Raw genomic sequence first — 20,270 nt, 5'->3', positions numbered from 1 at the left:
TTATTGGGAGTGCTGTGGGGATTTCGCTGAACCTTTTTACCTGCTGGAAACTCTGCTGTGGATTTACTAATGACTTGTTCCTGAGCCTCCCTTGGATCTAAAGTGGAGAATAGCTGCGAGAAATCAGCTCTCCGCTACACATTGACTCAGTCGGTTTGCTGCGCATGTTTACTAGTCTCCCAATGATACCCTATGGAGAAGCATTCGATTGGCTGAGATCATCAGGATCGATAATCTCTGTCTGCGGAGGAGTAGCGGATTCACAGTGGCCTGTTGAAATAAGGGAAGTAAATATTTTTCACAAATTTAATTTAGGGAGGCCAGGATATCTAAATAGTTACTAGAACACTGCAGCATTAGGAACGCATGTTTATTCCTTTTAAAGAATACGTTGCGATAGAGTGATTTTTTTTTTCTAGAGTAGCACTGCAATGTAACACCATGTTAATTGTAGTGCTAGCAAATATATACCTAAAATCATGAATATGCAGTGTTCATACATTAATTTCCTATTATGTTGGCTGTTATCAAGTCTTCTTCATATACTGGTACATCCTCATTCATACAAAAAAGAACGGATCGTTTGAATTTTTGCATAATGTTTTTGTTTTACCCCATACTGTTAATAGTGTTATATAATTGAATCCAGTTTTTCTGTCCTAAGATCACGCATTATGTTTGTACTTCTTGAACACTATTGGCCTTTGTAAACATGGAGCGAATATGAATTGGTCCTGGAAAGGCTGAGACAATGAAGGAATTCACAGCCCAGGAATGACATGTCACAAGTCAATTTTTGAGATTTTCATGGATGTTCATAACAGTTTTTCGAAAGCAGATGATACATTGTGATCAGTCTCACTCTCAGACAGAGCGGAATAACTCTTTCATTAGCCATCATTGGTTTGACTCTACTGGCCAGTATGAAAATGATATGTTTGGGATAATTATAATATTACAGAATTTGCAAAGCATTGCTCAAAAATGGAGAACAACTTGGATTTTGCATATGTTACAGTGAGTAATTCATTATTATTGCTTTAGTATTTTTTTTATTAATATTGATATCTATTTATTCTTCCCCATTGCGAAAATGTTAAACTATAGATGTTTAACTGCACTTCTTTCCGATACTGAATTTTGTTTGAAACTGAACTTCATTTTACTTCTTCCTCTTTTATATACTCATAACTGTGTGAATAGTAAGAAGCTCTAAATGAAGCCTTGAACTTCCATCTATACAGACACTGGGTTTCACTGTTGTGACTCACGTTTTACGGTGATTGACAAGGTGAATTGTCTGTTTAAATGTAAAGAGACAATGCAGGTACAATAACCACCTTGTTCTTGTATAGATTCTAGGGCAAGGAGCTCTGTGTAACGTCTCCCTCTATGATTATAGTGGTAGCACTTTGTAGAAGGTACTGCAACTATATGCTCATCCTTGGTTCCGTGGTATCAGAGGGAGATCTACGGATGAATACAACATCTTGTACTCTTTTCATGATTGAAACTACTTATAATAGCTGTGTGACCTATGCTATAAACTCAATATGGGCACAGGTTTACAGTAGGTACACAGGGCTCCCATTGAAAACCAGGATTGTGTGGCAAATCTCTTTTCCTTGGCCCTTCCATTTCCTGATCTCTACAGAATATGTGCGGTGAGGAAAGATCAGCAGGGATGAACTTTATTTTCGAATGTTTTGTATGCATTCGCAACCCATCCTAAAAACGTGAATTCTTAAAACAATGTAATCTTATCTTAAACAATGCAGTAACAAGGATATCCTCATTATCACATTAATACATTCAATGTATCCATTTCTACGTGTGTACCTTTTTTATAATAATTTGTGTATCACTATTTTTTATTTCACTTTTGTATCTTTTTGAGGTATTGGTAATATGTAATTGTTACTTTAGAAAAGGCTGTATACCTTTTTGAGTTTATTAATAAATAATAATATTGGGTATAACTTACCTCCATCTTGGCTCCCCGTTAATAATTGTTATAAGCTTTGTCATTTGCACATGGCAGTCAGCATAGAATAGAAAACATACATAGACGATTTAAAATTAAATATAGTTTATTTTTCCCTTTGCAATGTTTGCTCTGGTTTTGCCTTGTCTGAACAGGTTTCTAATATCATTTGCTAAATCTTCATAGTAACTTTAAAGGAAAACAAAGTATCTTGTGGGAAAAAAGTTGGCTCAAGTTATAGGTGGTTTTAATGTTTAAAGGAACTCTCCAGTACCAGGAAAACAAACCCGATTTCCTGGCACTGCACAATCCTGCAGTGCCCCCCTCCCTCGCACCCGCCATCCCATGTTGCTGAAGGGGCTAACAAAGGGATCAGTGACTTACCTGAATCCAGCACCGATGTCCCTTGGTGCTGGGTCAGGCTCAGCCCACGCTCCTCCCCTGCTGACGTCAGCCGGTGGGGGTGACCTAATGCGCATGCGCGGCAATGCAGTGTGCGCATTAGACCTCCCCATATTAAAGCATTATGTAATGCATAGCATGAGGACGTCTAGCGTCGTTTAAAACACTTTTCGTGTTTTAAGAACCCGGAAGTCCCTCTAGTGGCTGTCTGATAGACAGCCACTAGAGGAGGACTTAACCCTGCAAGGTAATTGTTGCAATTTCTAAAACCTGCAATAATTACAGTTGTTGGGTTAAGGGTGATTGGAGTTGGCACCCAGACCACCCCAATGGGCAGAAGTGGTCTGGGTGCCTGGAGTGTTCCTTTAATCCAACTGTTGATTACATCACCAGGCAAGGTCTCCCTCTGTAATGAATCATAGAGGCACATTTGTTTAAAAATACTGACCATGTGTAGGCTGTTTCTAGAATGCATATCCTTAATATTTCCACTGGTTGAATCCGCTCCAAGGTCTATCTTTTCATCCACTGCTGAGCAGCTGCTACAAGTATTAACCTACTACCAGAGGTGAAATGGATAAAATGTATGCTCTTTTTGAAGTACTATATTTAGAATGATCCCTTTTCTATGTGTCTACTCTTGGTAGGCTTTTGGTTTTGTGGAGAAAACAGAATCCTCTTCTCTCCAAATATTTTTTATCTCAGTCTGTATATTTGCTGTGGAAATAAAGGTACAAAGGACAGGACGCATAACAATGATTGACAGAGAACTAGTTGAAATATAAAAAAAGTGTTGTTTCTCTGTATTTTTTTTTCTCATTTCTACATAGTTGTTAAATATAAGACATAAACAAACAGAATATTTAAATTCCTGATAGATTACAGATCCCCTTTAAATCACGCTACAGACTGTGTGTTATCTACAGCCTCAGAAAGGGACCGGGCATTAAGGAAATCAAAGACCAAAACAATTGGAGAGAAGGTTTAGTGGTCACTTAGTTTAATGGGTCAATGTCTTTGTTATTTCTCAGCATTTCATGTGGATTTGATATGATCCTCTATGCCATAATGCAAAATATCTGTTACAAATGAACTGTAAGTCTGTGTTTTCAGCGTCCCCATACCACTGAAATGATAACATTGATTATCTTTGACTCGCGATTGTTGTCATATAGACCCTCGTCATCTTACCATTTATAGAGCCAATAGGGTTTCTTACACTTGATAGCGTTGGATACTCCTGGAGTAATAAGAGGCCAACTAACACCCACTTCTCGCATTGCAAGAAAAAACCCATTGATTTTATTCCTAAAGCAATAGGACCGTTATCGTGAACTCAACAGGAAACATTGTATAAAATATAATGGTCATTTTCCAAATATCAGAGGACCACCTAAAATTGAAAAATGCAGTCCCATCCTTGAGGTTAAGAACCCAAGACATAGATGTATGTGTTGGACTTTGACAAGTGATGGAAGACAGGGGCAGATAAGTGGTTAAAACAGGTCCTGCTATTTGTACCCTGACCAGAATATAGCTATATATATGATCTCACAATTGCTAAATGTTGTGTTGATGTTGCATGATGGCAAATGTGTCCCCCTGCAGTTGTAAAGCCAATATTTCCCTCCCTACTTTTATTGGCATATATCAAAACCGCTGACATCCATTCAAAAGAAAGTATATTGTAGGTGTACTTTATTACCCCCAAAAATATGTAGCTCTCTGATCAAATTTCTGCCGTGTGTTCTCACCGCATCTCAAAGAGAACTTGTGATGGCAAGCTCATTGTGTAGTCATGGAAACGCTGTCTGGGATATAAATATCTTGGGATTGTTTCGTTCGTGAATACAATGCATGGTAGTAAACTGGGGAATTTCACATAAAAGGTTTATTTTTAATTTTTTTCATAGCTTTAATTCTTGGTTTTATTCTTTTTCATTCTTTGTTCCCTCTTCTCTTTGAAAAGTGCGAATGCGTTAAACGAAGATATGTTATAAATGTTGTAATCTCAAGCGCATATGTTTAACTCAGATGCATATATCTAAACCCAGAGTGAATAAGTAGAGTTGTGATGATTTCCAGAGGCACATGGGATTTAACATAAAGAAATCTCAACCGATTCACTGTAGGACGTCACCTGCCACTACGTGATAATTAGTCACCATCATATTGTTTTATTAAATAATCACTGTCACTTATGGGCTCTATGCAAGAAAGGGAGGTATACTTACCTGCTGATTCAATTCCAGATGAAGGTGTCTGGAGCCACATTAGTAGCGCACTCTTGTGCCTGCTTAAAAGTCTAAACCCAGGGTTATGGAATACCCTTCAGGTCCTCCACAAATCTGTTTATGTATTTGCAATAAAAGGCCATAGGCATCTATTGCACTAGAAAAATATGTATCTTCATCAGCTGTTACAAATGATGGTTTATGGGACATATGAATGAAGGGAACATCCCTACTTTAGAGTTTCACATTTTGTCACAAGCATGATTTTTGTCATTTTGAAAAATATATATAAATTATTGTATTTATTTTCCCAAAATTTGGTAAACCACATATTTTGACCTCATAAAATATACCCCACTCCCTCTAGAATGTAAGCTCATTGAGCAGGGCCCTCCACCTCTCTGTTCCTGTGTGTCCAACTTGTCTGATTAAAACTACATGTCTGTTAGTCCACCCAATGTACAGCACTACGGAATGTGATGGCGCTATATAAATAATAACATAATAATAATAATAAAGGGTACATATATATTTGTGAAAAACAAGTAGTCGTGTACTGAGTTGTCAAATTAAGTAAATGTATTTTAATTCCTATTGTTGATAAAATGCTACATAAATACGGTAATTGTCTTTATATTATTTATAGAAAGGATTTAAAGCACTGGCTGAGATTGTGTGGGGAGTGTCGATTGCCTCTCTAAGACATGAAACTGATATGTATTGTGAACAGCTGTTGCGTGCACAGATTGCCTGCATATTGTATACAAGATACAAGGCATCGCATGACATCCTTGTTATTTCTCTCCTTGGGCGCTAATGTGATTATAGTCTTTAACAGAGGCAACACAGGGAAATGTGGTTCAGTTAAGGCAATCAGATCTCGCACTATACATAGAACATTAAATGTAACTGTGTCTTCTATTATAAGCCTTATAAACATGTACGGCCTGTTTACCCCAGTTATAATGTAAGGTTTCTTTAATAGTGGTTTCTTTAATTGCAGTTAACCCATTGCTTGCCCTAAGGGTTCTGAATATATCGCTCACTCAGCATCCAGTCCTTGCATTGTACATTGACCGTGTTCTGTTCAACATAATTTGTTAAGTGGGAAAAGTAATTGTATTAAAACATGCTCAATACGTGTACCCGACACAGTTAGCTGCATGCATGTTTCATATGATGGAGATGCATGTTATTGCTGACCTACATACAAGCCTGTAAATTCCTCCATAGAACCACTGCCGCATTGCATGATGCAGATTGCTTTTAGGATTTATGCTCTATTAAGAATTATGTGAATTTCATATACGTGTACAATAAGTAGTAGTAGTAGAGGAAGTGATTATTTATAACTTATCTCATCCTCCCACCATCAAAGCTTCATATTCCAAGATTTGATCCCCTTCTGCACCAGCAGCACCTCTTAACTATCCGGACACCTCTGACTGCATTTCCTATTCTTTGAAACACTCCTGGAGCCATCTCTGATCACCCCTGCCCCTACCGGTTCCATCTGTTATCCACCTTTTCCCAGCTTCCATCATCCCATCTATCTTCAACTCACTAACCATTTCAGGCTGTTCTATTTCTGTGACTGCTAGCTTAATCCCTTTCCCATATTCTACCAGATGACTCCACGTTCATTTTATTTATTTGGAGCGCGTTATTTATTCTTTTTGCCCCTTCAGAATCTTTAGAATTCCTTCTGCACAGTCCTGCGTACTATTTCTCTTGTTCTTCCTAACATATCCTCTTTACTGTTCTGGCTCTTTCTGCTATGGTTCATTTCCAGTGCAGAGTGTTGAGTTTTGGTTCCTCAAGACTCAAGGGATGACCTTATATGCGTTGTGTGTCTATCTTAAGAAATAGGCTCCCAGAGAGTTGTATTAAACCACAGTCTAGCTATATAAAGTTTTTTTTGTCAATCTTTCTTTTATTTAAGGCATATATGATGGGGTACAAAAGAAAAAATATGGGAAACGTACCAGAAAGTTACATCAAAGGGTAGTTACATCGGTATTGGCAAAACAGTACAGTTTCAGAATATTGATGCCTCATTTTTTAAATTTTTACGTTAAACATAAGCTAAACCATTGCTTATAAGTATCTTGTATGCTGTATTATGCTTTTCTGGGCTTTAATCGTGTTCGTCAGGGATGGCTACAAGTGTAGATGTTAGTGATTTACAGGAAACAAGCTTGGCCTAGTTATGGGGTACATACATCAGAAGTACAGTGTAGTACATGCTTAAATTGTTAACATCTTAGGTGACTGAAGGGTAGTAGACCATAGGTAGTGTGTAGAAACAAGAAAAAATATAACATGGTGTGCATCATTATTTATCGGCATATGTAGCTTAATTTGTGGTGTCTAGAGTGAGACAGTCCTCTCGGCCTGTCAGGCCACTGTGGAAAGTCCAGGGTTAACCAATGCCCTGGGCTGGTGGAGCGTAGAAGTTGGCATGAAGTGCAGCTAGTCGGTGGCAGGGCAATATAGCTCTGTGAACGGATTCCGCATCTCTGCAGGGCAGTGAGCTTCCCCAGCCCCAGGTTTGTGTGGGGGCCTGCATCTCCGTTCCTTGTAGAGCCCTGTCTGTTCCCCGTTCAGGATAAACCGAGGGTCTGGGTGGTGCACGCCATTTCCTGAGGGTGATCCTCCGCTCTCGTGAGCTATTCTTAGAGGCACAGTGTTGAATGCCTGTTCCAGCGGTCTCCCGACAGTGTGGTTTCGGAGCTCGGGGACCATTTCGTCGTGCTGGTTGGGTGGCGAGCTCCCGTGGGGGAGAGACGCCCGAGGGTGTTGGTCCCGAGATGGGCTGCTGCTTGGGGAGAGGTCGGCTCTTTGCTCTTCCGGAATCGTGGTACTGTGGCTTTCGTCGGGCCGACCATCTCCTCTTTCCTGCCCTTCGTGCTGCAATAGGGCCTCGTTTGGGAGCTGCGGGTGGCTGCTCGGTATCTCGTGTGGCTGTTGCCGGAGGAGCCCCCTCACAGGAGTCCCCGTGGTGGGCGAGCTTTTCCCAGAAGGCCGCAAACAAGCGATCCAGTCGCTCAGTCAGCGAGGGCCGTGAAGAGCCGAGTGTGGAGTAACGCGTGGCATCCGCCATATTGCGTATTCTGGTCCTATGGTGCGGTGTTTCAGTACCTGTGTTCTGGTTTGCCCTGCAGTCTGTGGTTGCCGGGATGTCCCTCACCGGCACGAGGGGGGGAAGGGAATATGCCTTGTAGGCTACCGGGTGTGCACGCTGCAGTCAGCAAAGGGATCGGCCGCCTCCCCTGCGCCGTCTGTGCACTCCTCCTGTAGGCCTTAGGTCTTTCTCTCGTTTAAGCCGCCGGTTGCCGTCTTATATTCTGCAGCTGGGTGATGCCGTGCCAGTCTCCCGTCTTTGGGGCTTGTGGGCAGTCGATTTTGAGGGACTATTTCCCTCGATTAGTACTTTAACAGGAGTTTTGGCACGGAGCACACTTGATGTGCGACCGGTCAGCTTGGCTGCTAGGCTCCGCCCCCTAGCTATATAAAGTTGTTTTGTATTGGAAATATATTGTTAATTTTTTGAGTAGTCATGTTGCATGTTTTTTTTTTTTTGTACGTTTGATGATTAACTGTGAGATTACTTGTGTTGCATACAGTAATATGTCCATTGTCTGTGCTCGTCATACGTATATTTATAGCGTGTTCAATGTTGCTGATCTTGCTATGCATGCAAAGAGCAATTCTAAACTAGTCACATCTTTCCCAGTACTCCTCCTTGGGGAGGCACATTGATTTCGCATGTTGGTGCTACTCACCACAGACCAGCTATTTTGTGATAATTCAGGTTCACAAGGGGCTTAACCCCTTAAGGACACATGACATGTGTGACATGTCATGATTCCCTTTTATTCCAGAAGTTTGGTCCTTAAGGGGTTAAAGGGACACACCTGGGACATTAATTTACCCTCTAGGTAATGTAATAAAATGTTCAAGAAAAAAATAAAAGATACTGATGTGATACATCAACTGCAGTGAGCCCAGTCCAGAGGAGAAAGTGGCTCAGCTTATCAGAATGCTCCCATTATTTTCAAATGATCTGAGGATATCCCCAAAACTCCCTAAGCAGCTATTAATGGCTCATGGAACATCACAATCCCGTTCATCACATGAATAAAATTGCTACCTATAGACTGATAGCTGCCGTGATTTCTTATTTTTTTCTTCTTTTTATTAATTGTATTTATTTATTTATATTATTGGGTGTCCTAAGCAAATATATAGAAGAAGGCAAGGACTGGGGTCCTTCTTTTACCATAGCCTATGAAAAGAGTGTACATTGTTAGGGATTAGAAACAATGAATAAATTGCCCAGTTATCTCAAACCCCTGTGTAGATGAAAAAGGAGGGGTTCTGAGACTAATGGACAGAGTGGTCAGAAGGTGGTGCCAGTCCACCAAAGGGCTTGGACCCAAATAAATATGTGAATAGAAAATATTGTTGCTGGCAAAAAAGATATATATCAGACAACTTGGAGGTCTGTACCTACAAAGCTCTACAGTAACGTGATGTATATCTATTGGGAATATATAGAGGAGAATCAACTCCCTAATATCTTAGAAGGTGCTCCTGCAAAGTGATCGCCTGACAATTGTCTTTATTAGATCCTTTATGGTTAGCAAGATGTCACCAACTAAAGAGTCACCCATCAAGGGTTAACAACAGAAAAAATCCCATAGAAACATTAGGACAGTATGAATAAAGGAGAGGAGAGGGTTGTAGCTATAACGTTGCAATCAATAATGCAAATACAAGTAACCCCTTAAGTGTGGGTTATATACAGAGGGAGATATGCGTTTGAGGACTGCCAAAAAGCTCCTCTAATGTCTTTGTAAAGATGAAAAGCTCTGCGCTAGTCCCTATTATTCTCCCAACACCTTCGAGGGTGTTCTAATCTATAACTCCATCTACAAGAAAAACATTGTTAGGGAGCTTTAAGTGTTCCTTTAAAAGTGCAGTCTAAGCACCATAACCTCTGTAGAGAGCTATAGTGGTTATGGTGCCAAGTCCTCTGTTGCAGTCCTATGGTAAGTAATCAAATAGTTTTTGAACAGTCTGACACTTATTTGGTTCTCCCAGGTGCCTCCTTCTACCCATCTAATGGGGAAGGTTAATGTACAGTGGGAATACCTGACCCCATACAGAGTGGTTATTTTGATTAAACTGTTACTTTAAATTTATGGTAAAGCACTTTTACTATTTTTCCATTTAATAACCCAGTCCTAGAATGTTTAACAGTTCTTGAAAATGTGCCTGTTACGCCTTTGACCCCTTTACAGCCAATGTTCTATTAAGTATTGTTGGACTCCTACCTCTGCAGAAATTAAACTCCGAATCCTAAAATTCCAAGTAATTTTGCTAGAAGTGTGTCTAATGTGTTCTTACAAAACCGTTTATAAGTTTATGTAAAATAATTGTCTCCTAGAGACTTCGTTAAAAGACGAGTTCTTTGAAGTCTGTGTCCCAGAGCTTCTGCAACCGTTTGAGACGTAGCTGTTAGCTGATCATGTTTGTTTGGAATTCAGTGGATCACATTATTTTCTTGCTAACACGTGACACAGATAGTGAACTGGAATTAATGTGTGTAATTACCTCTGTGGGGATTATTCAATGAATTTTAGTCCAGAATAGACCATCTGGAACATTAGTTTGATCATTTTTTTTCTCTTCTTCCTTTTTAGCCTTATATTTGCATTATCTTTGTGAATTCCCACCGTCTTAACTTATGTGAAACAGCTCGTATTGTTTGATTATTTTAAAGTGCACTTTAGAATGCAAAAAAAATATATACTTACCGATAAATCCCATATAAACGTAGGTAGAAAAAACCCAAACACATGTTATTCCAACTTGTTGCTGCTGTAAGAGGTGTTAATTCTATTTATACTCATAGCCTTGCAGGTATGGTGACCCAGGGGCTTTAGTTTGTATATTCATCTACGTGTACATTGTACTAACCAAAGAAGAAGAATGCTTTATATTCGATGGACGTTTCCCAAAGCATTATGGGTAGGCACATGCACACCCACCGGTATTTGCTCACTAGACGGTGTAATATGAATCTAGTAATAGCCTAAGGGAGGTGTGTTTGTGTATATATAGCACAGTGTATGACATAGAGGATCATTCAGTTTGTCCATAAATCACCTGATGTCTGCACAACGTGCTGATTGGTTAACTCTTGGAAGACTTTTTTGAGAGGAATGGAGTGTAAAGATAATGCATTAAACATATTGCAACAATAAAATTAAAAAAAAAGCAGTTCCTTAGCTTAAAAGTTTTTCTTGACGTCGATGAAGGCAGACACTTCTTTCATCACAAAGAAGCTCTTATCCCATAAATCCCTGCACAGCAATAGTCCATGGGGAAACTTAGGATGAGTGGAACTGATCTGTAAACTAATGGCTGTGTTATTGTAGCTGTAGTTTTTCCAATTGAGTGAATGGAATTTTGAGCTGTTACCTGCAGAGCCTCTATCAGTACATGCGCAGTTCGGCTCTTCTGGGAGGACAAGGAGTTCAGTTCATGTTGTGGTTGTGGCATGCCACTAGAATCAATATACCAAGTGTGTTAATGGCATTTGCCTATGTCTTTACATTGACACAGGTGTCTGTTTAGCATACAACATCTGATTCTCTTATTTGATGAAATTATCAGCTGCTATAGTGTGTTCTATTATCTTATCTTAGACCAGTCTCTGGCTGCTGTTAAGGAGCAGTGAGGTTTTGCAGGAACACTTCCTTTAGATTAAACAGGAGCAGTTTGTAGTTCCATCTAATACTTTGTTCGACCTTGGTGGCACAGGTGACATTCTGGGGGATATGAGCTGTGCATACCATTTGTAGGTTACCATTTGTAATGGGACCAGATGTCTTTATTCTTCATTAAGTTTAAGAAAAACAGTTTAGGTCTCAGTGTTTTAAAGGGAGACTGTCATTTTCCAGGATTTTTAATGTTACTTTTACTCATTTTATAAATAAATATGTTTCTCTTATTCGTTTTTGGTGTTTCCCCTGGCTTTGCTTTGTCAAACTGGATTATGCTGTAATTTGCTGAATCTTTAGTATAATGTTACAAAAAAGCACCTCATGGAAAAAGGTTAACACAACTTATGTTCTATTTAATTCCAGTGAAGTGACACCATCTCATTGACGTGGTCTGTGTGCACTGTCCCTGTCCCCCATAATTTTAGAGAAACTGCAATGTTTACATTGAAATAACACTGGACGTCCATGCGCTCTGCATGAGAACATCCATCAACAAGGGAAATCCCGTAGGAAAGCATTAAAGTAATGCTTTTAGATGGGGAAGGCCTAATGCGGGCGCGGGGCTCACCGTACATGCGCATTAGGTCCATCCAACGGCTGATGACAGCAGCAGAGTTCGACCCAGCAACATCTTTGTAATCCTTTAAGTAAACTTAACCTGGAAATTCCTATCTGGCCAATAAATTGAATGAGTAAGGGAGAACAGGCAATAGCAGCTGGATTACATAGATCTAACAAGAGATCGGGTGTGCCATCGTAGATATCGAGCTCCACAATCATTTTGTATAGGTTACTCGTGTTCCAGTGTACAGGTCATGGTTCAGATTCATACTAGTAATGTAGCTGACTTCTCAAACTCAAAAACAGTTGATGTTGATCACGTAGGGCTCTGTCAGTGCTGGGAATTTGCTAAAATCAGTGGTGATAATGCAGAGTGGGTATGACAGACACGCTCCATCCAGTGCAAATTCTAAACAAAAATATGTATCTTTTGGGCCTGGGCATTACTCTGTTTCATATATTTTGCCATTATTCTTTTTCCCTTCTGTTTGTCATTACTGTATAAAAACAAGAATTTTAATATATATATAATTTATTTTCATAATGTGAATCTCTGTTTTTATAATTTTTTGTGATATCATTATAATGAAAGCAATATGAATCCGATACTAAACGATTCATTAAGTAGTTGACTTTACATGCAGCAAAACAGAAATCTTTTCTGTATAAGCCAACCATGATAAAGTATTTTTTTTAAATCTGAGTTCAGGTGGCAGCTACACTCAAGAACAAATTCACAGAGAAAGCGTTATCATAGTGTGTTATAATTCGACAGGTCTTGAATAAAATTCTTTTGTTGCAGTTATAAGAACCAAGCAGTGATGTGTAACAAAAGGAAGGAATAAAGGTTTAGGATCAGTTATGTGTGTTTAGACATATGTCAGTATCCTTTGAGTTTTCCTTTTATTCATTTAGTTAATATGGTAATTATATTATTTTAGTGCTCAGTTAATAATGTACCAAAATACAGAATTGATTGACAATAATATCCAACATAAAAATACAGTATGTAGAATACCCATCTTATTAAATACCTTGTCAGCCTCATATACATTAAGCAATGCATATAAATGAGGTTAAATATATAGTGTTATACATTTGCAAGCAGGGTGTTTTAACTATATAAACTATACTTAATAATAGAAAACTGGATATGGAAAATTCACATCTATACAGGTAGATACTATACAGATATAGTAATTTTACAACAATCTCTTATTGTATATTACTAGATAGTTACATGTGCATAGTAAGTTTAAAGTTTTTTTTTTTTATTAGTTTTGGTGGAGAGGGTTTGATGCAAGAGCGAACGATTACAAACATAAATGTAACAACTCTAGACTAGTAATGGCAAATCTGCTATTTAAGTGAAACCAGGTACCATATGATAACATTGTGGGGTTAACACTATGCTGGAGGGGCATGGGGTTAGTTTAGAGTATGAGGTAGTGCAGCATTTTACCTGGCTGTTTGGATATCTTCTGCAGTGTTCGAACACTGTGTAGTTCTGGTCCTTTTTCTTTGGTGTATTGAACTTTATGTTATGCAGAAGCTGATGTTGTGGAAATAGATAGAATGTTACTGAGGACAAAGCAGGTCTTATCTGGTCTTTATCAAGCTCTGTGATATTATCAAATACACACTGCGTGGTGTTTATGTATTTATTGCATCTTCTACCTGTTATTTCAATGGCCTACCTTGTTTCCTGTATTGCTTGGTGGATACCACCATCCGTGCATTATTCTTTGTAATGCATGGTTTGACAGACACTGCACAGTACGTAGGCCTCTAATAGCAGGGCAATGCTGTCACATATATCTCCAAACTGCCCGGTATTAGTGGGAGTTGTGCTTCCACTTCAGCACTCTCCCAATAATGATGTTGGAGGTAACAATATTATTATCAGGAGAGGGGGCTTACTTGCCAACAGGTGTTACCTGGTAGGGCACCTCACAGCAATTGTGGACAGGTATTTAGCAGTGAAGTGTGCATTGGGAGAATTATGCAATCTACAAAGGGTATTGGAGATATTTATAAATTTGTGTGTCTGTGTGTCTGTGTGTGTCTGTGTCTCATTTCATGTCTGTGGCCTTTTTACACCTTTAGTGCAATAAAACAAATTCTTCATTAAGACCTCCTTGAATTTGCTCTGTTATCACAGCTGTTGCAAAGTTTGTGAATCAGCCAATAATTATTTTATCAGAGCAAACATAAACATGAAGTGAGCCCAATCTGAATGCCTTATACTTGCCTAGGGAGTGTTCATTGCACTTGGAAGCTGCTGGGTAATTTGTGCAGCAGACGCTGTAATTTGTAGAAGAGATGGGTGAATGCCAAGGTCTTCCTTAGTCATGGCTTCCATCATTGTGCAGGTGTGATAGGTGTGTTCATTGGTTCATGTCGCTCCATAGGCCTCTTTGCAGGACGCAAAAGTGGCTTGATGTCATTTGTTAATGATGGAACTACAGCCGTAAAATTGACACCTGACGGAACTCTAAAGGCATCCCACAGACTCAAAAATGGTTAATTTAACCTAATTTTCTCATTAAATCAGCATTTTACAGTGGTTATTCATAAAGAATGACCTTATTTATAACACAAAACATCATCACAGTGACACATTGGTATATTACAGATGTTCAATATATAGTATCGCAGTGCAGTAATAGCTTAAAGTAATCTAACAAATGGGGCACTTTTTGGCCTGTTTGTATACAACAAAATTCTTCAGCAATAATTCAATCCGGTTCTGTATTTTGGCACTTCTGGAATACTTTGTCGTGATGGTGTTCTATACTCCAGTTGTGCTACTGTTGCTCTACTTTTGAAACCAGAACATGTTTGTGATACTTTTTCTGTTTCACCTCATTTCTTAACCTACTGTTTTTTTAAATCGATGGATATTAACTCATGATCACCACCAGTAACCCCATTGGATTGTATTTTATTTATTTTTTCTATGCTTTTATTTATAAGGATGGTCTATATTGAAATCCGTGTGTACAAGTGTTGCAAATAAAGTTGCCTGTATCCAAGATAAATAAGAAAATTACCTTATTGGGACTAACTGCAAAGCTGTCGATCTGTACTAAATGGATGGTTATCTCTAAAAAGAATTCAGAAGAAATCCTGACCCTCTTTATCCGATCATAATAATGTTGAACATTCAAATCCTCACAAGAAGCACAATCATTACTGGGAGAAAAGACCTGTGTTGCAGAGTTGGGACCTTAAGTGAAGGCTGTATGGAGAGTGAGTAAGGAATAGGGAGCTTTGAGTAAGGAATAGGGAGCTCTGAGTTCTGAAACAAAAACTATTGACCATCATCTGGATCTCATCGGGTCTGAATCTCGACAAAACATAGCAGAACATTTGATTGATGTTCAAAATGCTATGAAACAATCGTAGCTACTCTGGATCTCAGACTTATCCACATAAACTGATTAATAGTGATCTGGAACAATATTTGGGATGCTGGATGGTTATAGGTAGAGTTTTTACACGGAGCATCGCTTTTATAAGATAAGGACGGGTAACCTACGATACTGCATATTGATTCCATGTCTCCAGTACCATCCGCAGAGTGCATACGAGAGTTGTGCATGGTTTCATATGAAAATTGTCATCCTTTGTGTATACACTAGGATGGAGGGAGTCATAAAGGTTAGGTAACAGAGCAACCCAGAAGTCTTGTAATATGAATTAATAAGCCCATTTGGCCCTGGTACGAAATTGAGTCCAGTATCTCCTCATAAGATTCAACAGTCTCCAAAAATAAGACCTTTTCTGGAGAGAATTGTTACAAATCAAATAACAGTTGCTAATCCAAATGACCTTGAGAGTGGTCAAGATTATGGTTTTATACGTCTTTTAGAAAAGTGCAGTAACCACTTCTACAATCCTGAGTGGGATATTGTAATATCTGGTCTGTATTTTCTCAGTTGAATAAGTCTTTTATTTATATATATCTTCTTTGGTTAAAGGCCCGCCAAGTTAATATAAATCTATATTAACCAAAAAGTACTAATACGCAATCTGACGTTCTTTATAAAAAAATATATGCATTTATTCTACTTCAAAAGCAAACAATAATAAACTTAACAGATGGTATTTCTTAACGACGTTACAGAGAGTGAGAGATCTTAAAGGACCACTCTAGGCACCCAGACCACTTCAGCTTAATGAACTGGTCTGGGTGCCAGGTCCTTCTAGGGCTAACCCATTTTTTCATAAACATAGCAGTTTCAGAGAAACTGCTATGTTTGTGAATGGGTTAAGCCTTCCCCTATTTCCTCTAGTGGCTGTCTCATTGACAGCCGCTAGAGGCGCTTGCGTGATTCTCACTGTGAAAATCACAGTGAGAGCACGCAAGCGTCCATAGGAAAGCATTATGAATGCTTTCCTATGTGACCGGCTGAATGCGCGCGCAGCTCTTGCAGCGCGTGCGCATTCAGCCGACGGGGAGGAGAAGAGGAGGATCGGAGGAGGAGAGCTCTCCGCCCACCGCTGGAAAAAGGTAAGTTTTAAAGACTTTCCCCTTTCCAGAGCCGGGCGGGAGGGGGTCCCTGAGGGTGGGGGCACCCTCAGGGCACTCTAGTGCCAGGAAAACGAGTATGTTTTCCTGGCACTAGAGTGGTCCTTTAAGTAGTCGTCTTTGTATCAGCAAGTCAGGGACACACCAGGAGAAGAGAGCGGAGCGTAAGAGAAAGAGAACATTGTCCTTTGTCCTCAGTTCTTTATAGGCAAAATTATGTCATACCTTTTAATTTAAACAATGCCCATATAAGAGACTCCCCATATAAGGACCCTACCCCAATCTCCCTATACAGCACATTCCAGAGTCCTCATGGTACCGAAGAGCAAGCACCATCTGTTCTGTTTAACCCACCTTAATATGTATTTTTATAGGAACATCTAGCATATGTAATATTCTACAGATATGTACTGTTCTAGTCAAGATTTGCCCTAATTAGAGATTGGCTTCTGATTGCCTATTTTGGTACTTCTGATCTGTTCGGCCACAATATTATTGTTACTTCCTTTATTGTCTCATTGTCAATCCAGGCTTTTTATACCATGATGGATTCAATGTGTTTGCATCTATTACAGCATTTAGCCTTAGGGAAGCGATGAGTTCCTCCTTGTGAACCGAAATCTGTATTTTCTTTTTTGTGCTACTTTCTTGTTCTGCAAAAATCAAGCATACAATGTGTGTGTGGTGTTTTATACGAATCCTAATTATATTTTATGACTTGTTTTTAACGATCCAGTCCTATCTCAGCAGAAAAATGTCTTTTGTATTACAAAGATAATTTAGCCAGTATGCCAATTTTGGAGAACGGATCCATTGACCTATAGTCTGATAATTTTTCACTGTCTGCTCACTCTACAGTTTAATCAAAATACACATGTTAAAATGTAATTTTAAATCTATCCAAGAAAGGAGACACAAAGAAGTCTATTCACAAAAGATCATGACTCCAGACATTCTGCCATATAAATGTTTTTATCTTACTAATTTCTCTGAACAAAATTTAAAGGGAAAACACTTCCCATTGCAGGAATAAAAATGTGCAACATTCCCTCAAAATTTACCTGGTTAGTTTAGTGGCAAACATTAATGGGGAACTGTTCAAGAACAATTTGCTGGGCTATTACTGCTACAAGCGGGGCAGAAAGGGTGCGTTTATTGCGTATAACAACTTTTTTGTTTTGTGTTTTTAACTAAAGAAAAATAAAAACCCAACATAACATAGATAATGCATTTTATTTTATTACTTTATTGTTTTATGTTTTTAGCAAGGGCAAAATATTGTAATCTGTGAGTGTACCCAGCAATGCATATACATTTCTGGGTATATGAAATCCTGTGTACAGCGAACAATTAATACAAATGTGTTATCTCAAATATTTTATCACTGGTGATTGGGCGGTACACAATTGAGAGAGAAGTAGAGATGAAAAAAGGGTTCACGATTAATGTGTGCACTGTTGCGTAGCCACAACTCTGTACGCCATTCCCTTGTTACTGCCCTCAGTAAGAGCACTGCAGACTTGCTCTTAAATGGACTGAAATGGCCTGCAAAGATTTTTCAAAGTGCCCGAATGTTTAATGGTTTGCTCATGCTGCAATTTACCAGGGCTTCACTGTAGTATCCCCATACTTGAACAATAAGGGGCTATGGGATAATTTATTACTAACCTGCCATGGCTGGGACAGTTTGAAGCTATGTATTTCATCATCATGACAAATTTGGAGTTCACCACAAATGCCATGGCATGGTGTTGATATTGGGGTTCATTTAAATGGGATAGGTAAACCCGTTACAAAGATAATTGGCTCCGTACTAGAGGCCTGCATCCTTCTAAGAAACCTTGAACCTTTGCAATAATCCTGGGTATATTTATGGAAATATATTAGATCAATTATATATTTTTATATATACACAGACTGCACCACTATATATAATTATTATGTTTTCACTGGGTAAAAAATATCAGATTTCTTACGAATACTTTAGTCAAGTGCTGCTTTCATTCTAACTGCTGGGAAAGTTGTATAAGCTCCTCTGGCAACCTATCTGCTGACTCCTGCATGTGACTGAAAAATGTCATGGGATAGACTGGAGAAGAGAGCAGTGTCTGATATTCAGTGATTTATTTTTTTATATATATATAAATCGACCTGTGTGTGTATGTTTAACTGATTAGCAATGTTTATATGTCTCTCCTGGCTATTAATTGCGGGGAGTCTGGCAATGCATTATGGGGGTTTCAGTTTCCCCGACAGTTGAAAAGCCATCATTCCTGCCAACTGGCCCAGATTTAAAGAGACAGTCCTGATGTCTCGGCTTTGGTTCTTGGTGTTACACATTAGAGAAAATTTCCCTAGTGATGTGTACTTGAAATTGCATGTTCTGTGCAAAAAACCCAAAACAGGACATTTAGCCCGTCCCAAAAATGTTTTTTTTAAAAAAAAAGTGCTTCACTTTTTGGATGGGTTCCACAGGTTGTCTATCATCATGGCAAGCATCCTTCTGGCCTGTACCACATTAGTACATTCAGATGTTGGGAGGTACGGATTAGTTTAGCCATAGATAATGTGTAAGAGGCACAACAGCTTAATAGTTTTATTAATTTGGGCTATTAAAGGAACACTCCAAACACCATAACCACTGTAGCCTGATGTAGTGGTTATGGTGCCAGTTGTGCCCTGGGCCCCTCCCCTTATGTAAGTAGTCAACCAATTAAGAACTGTTTTACAGCTAACCTCGGGTCTGCCTTCAAGGAGTTTTCATTTGCTCCATTAAGCTAAGCCCTGTAAGGTAGGGCTGGCTTATGGTGCTAGGAGTGTTGCTTTGAAGGAGGAACAAAATACTAGGTAGTTCCCTCTGCATGAGAGATACAACCCCAGACTATCATATTGGACTCTCAAAGTACCCATCAGTGAGTTACAACTGATATTGTGCTAAGAGCCCACATTTGTATTATCTTTATTTTAAGTGAGCGTGTTTGGGCAGGGCCCTACCAACCTCCTGTATGTGAAACTTATCTTCTTGCAAGTATTTGTTTCTGTTCATGCTTTGCGCAGCACAGAGGGAGATTTTGCCGCTTTAATAATTATATTAATAGCAAGTAATAACTTTGTAGATGAAAAATGAGCTTCTATCCATAAGAGGCGAATATTGGCAGGGGTGGTTCAAAATATTTCAGCAGGGCACATGTGCATGATATGATTCACTGGCACATTACGTACCTGTGGAGATTTGTTTCCTGGCTGGGATATGTTACATTCTTTCTGACTTAAGTAGTTCTTTAATTTATAAAGTACATATTGAACACTAACTTATTATATTTGCTTTTCTGAGCGTGTTTTTAAAGATGCAGTTTTTTGGCCATGAATATGTCCCAGCCGAAAGGCAGCTGTAAGAGTACATTCGTGGGCTACTTTTTCTTATAGTTAAAAATGTTAACTTGCAAAACACAGAGACTTTTTATCAACTCCATGTGATTTATTAATGTTGCCCACCTGATTTCCTGTCCGCTCCCAGAAAACATTTAAAAAATGTTTTTTATAATTGAGTGTATAAAATATTGTAGGGATTTTGTGTGTGTGTGTGTGTGTTATGTATAATGTCTGGAGTAGGCTCTTACAATGCCCAGTTGGGCCATTACACAAATGTCCCATAAATCATGCGTCTTTATTAGCAACGCCCTGGCTACTGCGAACTCTTTCCACCGATTATGATTTTAAGTGGCAAATATTTAAGTGTGGATGAGAAGTCTTTAAACTTT

At 38.9% G+C, this 20,270-nt stretch overlaps 1 protein-coding gene across 5 annotated transcripts in view; it reads left to right on the top strand.

The window, feature by feature from the left end:
* Positions 1-20,270, top strand: part of MYO5A (myosin VA) — a 146,753-nt gene that overhangs the window by 47,580 nt on the left and 78,903 nt on the right. The window contains exon 1 of one of the 5 annotated variants that reach the window (XM_063449059.1): positions 903-1,017. The exons of the other annotated variants lie outside the window; for them this stretch is intronic. Coding sequence (XP_063305129.1) covers positions 985-1,017 — 33 coding nt within the window. The 5' untranslated portion in view covers positions 903-984. Of the gene's footprint in view, positions 1-902; positions 1,018-20,270 lie in introns of those variants that run through there. 5 annotated transcript variants of the gene reach the window in all.

The sequence above is a fragment of the Pelobates fuscus genome, chromosome 3 (assembly GCF_036172605.1).
Source record: "Pelobates fuscus isolate aPelFus1 chromosome 3, aPelFus1.pri, whole genome shotgun sequence".
NCBI classification, from domain to species: domain Eukaryota; kingdom Metazoa; phylum Chordata; class Amphibia; order Anura; family Pelobatidae; genus Pelobates; species Pelobates fuscus.
This window is presented reverse-complemented; position numbering and strand designations above follow the sequence as displayed.